Below are 3326 nucleotides of genomic sequence, written 5' to 3' on the forward strand. Positions count from 1 at the left end.
GGCTCTCGTTTATCTCCCTCCAGCTCTTAGACGTGAAGCTCAGATCAGCCACTGAGGGCTGGAGGTGGAGGGGACAGGGGAGAACACTCACATTCCAGAATCCCCGGGCTTGGGGGAGCAGGTGGCTGGGCAGGCAAACGGGGGGAGGGACCAGGGCTCTAAGACTCAAGTCAGAGACTTGGATTTGGTGGCGGGGAATGGGAAGGCGGGTGATATTCCCCCGAGAGAGGAGTCCTGTGTCTTTCATCCCGTGTGCTGTCCCCCCGGGTCCAGAACAGTGAACCCCGGGCTGGAGCAGGACCATTCTGCTGCCTCTTCCAGGTTCTCCAACTCCCTGGCTTACTACGGGCTGGCCATAGACCTGCAGAAGTTTGGACTCAGCATATACCTGGTCCAGGTCCTGTTTGGGGTCTTAGACATCCCGGCCATGCTGGTAGCCACCACCACCATGATTTACGTGGGCCGCCGGGCCACAGTGGCTTCCTTCCTCCTCCTGGCGGGGCTCATGGTGATCGCGAACATGTTTGTGCCAGAAGGTGAGCCATCCCTCACCTTCCCGGCCTCCCTCCCCCCTTTCCAGGCTCCAAGCCTCACCCTCTGCCTCCTCTCCATGCCCCAGCCCCTCCTGAGCGCCCTGCTCCCACCACTACCCCTCTGCCTCCCTGATCCCGTCTGGGGCTCCGAGCACCCCCAACCCTCTGCTCTGCCTCCCCCCTCTACAGACATGCAGGCCTTGCGCGTGGCCCAGGCGGCACTCGGCAAAGGCTGCCTGGCCAGTTCCTTCATCTGTGTGTACCTGTTCACGGGCGAGCTGTACCCCACAGAGATCAGGTGGGTGCGTGGGGAGAAGCCGAGCAGCACCTGCCCCAACCTGGAAGGCCCGGGAGCTCCAGGTCGACACCTGCTGGGCTTGCTGAAGCAGGACCCCCTCTCCTCTCTGCTCGGCCCCCTGGCACCCAGGCCCTGGCACTCCCAGCCCTCTGGGAGGTCTGGGCCATGGCCACTGACCGTCCACACTTTCTAGGCAGATGGGGATGGGCTTTGCTTCGGTCAGTGCCCGCTTTGGGGGTCTGACTGCACCCCTGGTCACCACGCTTGGGGAGTTCAGCACCATCCTGCCGCCCTTGGGCTTCGGGGCCACCTCGATCCTGGCCGGCCTGGCTGTCTGCTTCCTGGCTGAGACCCGCAACGCGCCCCTGGTGGAGACCGTCGAGGCCATGGAGAGGAGGTGAGGAGCCTCTGGGCACGGTGGCCAGACAGGCCCAGGTCCCCCGTGACACAACCCGGGGCAACGAGTGTCCTCCTGCGGCTGCTACAATGTCATGGCGAGTGGGGCCGTACTGGGAGACTCGTGTAGGCCGCGCCTACGCTTGTGTCTGGGATCTCGGCTTAGCGTCCAACAAGGACAGAGCCGGCAACCAGTGTCAAAACAGAGCCCAGAATAAACCGTGGACCAGGCAAAGCAGGCACGTGAGCTGAAGTAAAGCGGGGCAGAGAAGCAGGAATGGCAGTTTGTGGGGAGGGGAGGTATCACATCCTGACTCAAAGACAGGCCCGTGTGGCTGCCGTGGTGGCCTTCAAATTTGGCTCAGAGATTCCTGGCAACAGAAAGGGAGAGCCCGTTAATGACTTTTGTCCTACTGTCAGAGAGACAAAGTGATACCAGTTCTCTGGGGAAAGTGAAACTTTTCTCAACAGTTGGCACCAGATGAAATGTCTCTAATGATCTCCTTAGAGAGGTCACCGAGTAAGGTGACAATGTCTTTGACGATGTTTCTAAAAGTGCCGGGGTGGGGGCACCTGGGTGGCTCAGTCGGTTAAGCCCCCGACTTTGGCTCAGGTCATGATCTCGCGGTCCGTGAGTTTGAGCCCCACATCAGGCTCTGTGCTGACGGCTCAGAGCCTGGAGGCTGCTTCGGATTCTGTGTCTCTGTCCCTCTCTGACCTTCTCCCGCTCCCACTCTGTGTCTCTCATTCTCAAAAATAAATAAACATTAAAAAAATAATAATAATAATCCCCCATGAGCATCCTACATCTAACCTGAGCCATGGCCTAGGGCTGGACTCACATAGATCAAGGACAAGGACATATGCTTTGGCAAGTCCTGCAATTCTGCCTCCAAAATGTCTTTAGAACCTGTCCATCTCTGTCACCCCTGTGACCATCCCCCTCCTGGTCTAGATAACTATACAAGCCTCATAGCCTCCCCTGTCCCTTCCACTTTATTTTTTTTTTTTTTTAAGCTTATTTTGAGAGAGACAGAGACAGCATGAGCAAGGTAGAGAGAGAGGGAGAGAGAGAGAGAGAGAGAGAGAGAGAGAGAGAATCCCAAGCAGGCTCTGTGCTGTCAGTGCAGGGCCCCACGAGGGGCTCAAATCTACGAAACCATGAGATCATGACCTGAGCCGAAACCAAGAGTCAGACGCTTAACCAACCGAGCCACCCAGGTGCCCCTCCACTTTATTCTTCATACGGCAACTAGTGCAAAAGGCTTGCCATGTAAAGAAACACACCATTCCTCCTTGGAACCCTTCACTGGCACCTTTTTACATTAAAGGTAAAATCTGAAATCTCGGGGTACCTGGGTGGCCCGGTTGGTTGAGGGTCCGACTTTGGCTCAGGTCATGATCTCATGCTTTGTGGGTTCAAGCCCCATGTCAGGCTGGCTGCTGTTAGCACGGAGCCCGCTTTGGATCCTCTGTCCCCCCCTCTCTCTGCCTCTCTCCCACTGGAGCTCTCTCGCTCTCAAAAATAAATAATAAAAACATTTTTTAAAAATCTGAAATCTTAAAAAAAAAAAAAAAATCTGACCTCTTACAAGGCTCCCAGGATCTGGCCCCTGACGCCACCGAGGCTGTTCTCTCTGTCTGGAACGTTCCTCCCCATGCTCTCTACCTGTTTAAATCCCACCCACACTACAGATATAGGTCCAGACGCCCCAGATGCTGGGTAAATATTTGTCGGGAACCCAAGCCAGAGCGTGTTTGCGGGTGTTCTGAGATGTTGCCTGAGGGACCCAAGTACATGAAAATGCAGCCGGAGAAGTGCCCTCCCCTGATGTTACTGCGATGGTTCTGATCCCGGCCATGTTTAAGATCACATTTTGCCTTCCCTGGCTATAGAGAAATCCCACCAATGCCAAATGAAATTCTAGCTGGGGTGACACCCCTTCCTTTGATCCTGCCAGGAACATTTATTCTAAAACTACCGTAGGTTGTTATGGATATGAACCAACAACTAAAAAATAATGGAGGCCATCTACTAAAAATAATTCTAATTTTTATAAAAGTTGATAACAAGGCCATTTTTCCCACAACAGTTTGCT

The 3326-nt window shown here is 55.0% G+C and overlaps 1 protein-coding gene across 1 annotated transcript; it reads left to right on the forward strand.

Annotated features, from left to right (window-relative positions):
• Positions 1–205: 205 nt before the first annotated feature.
• On the forward strand, positions 206–1228 carry LOC121024546 (solute carrier family 22 member 20-like; the record flags this gene model as incomplete). The annotated part of the gene is made up of 3 exons (XM_040466762.1): positions 206–536; positions 723–831; positions 1025–1228. Coding segments are annotated over exons 1-3 (422 nt in total), but the record flags the coding sequence as incomplete, so codon positions are not given.
• Between the last annotated feature and the right edge of the window lie 2098 nt (positions 1229–3326).

Source organism: Herpailurus yagouaroundi, unplaced genomic scaffold (assembly GCF_014898765.1).
Source record: "Herpailurus yagouaroundi ecotype Mexico unplaced genomic scaffold, PumYag 65897, whole genome shotgun sequence".
NCBI lineage: Eukaryota > Metazoa > Chordata > Mammalia > Carnivora > Felidae > Herpailurus > Herpailurus yagouaroundi.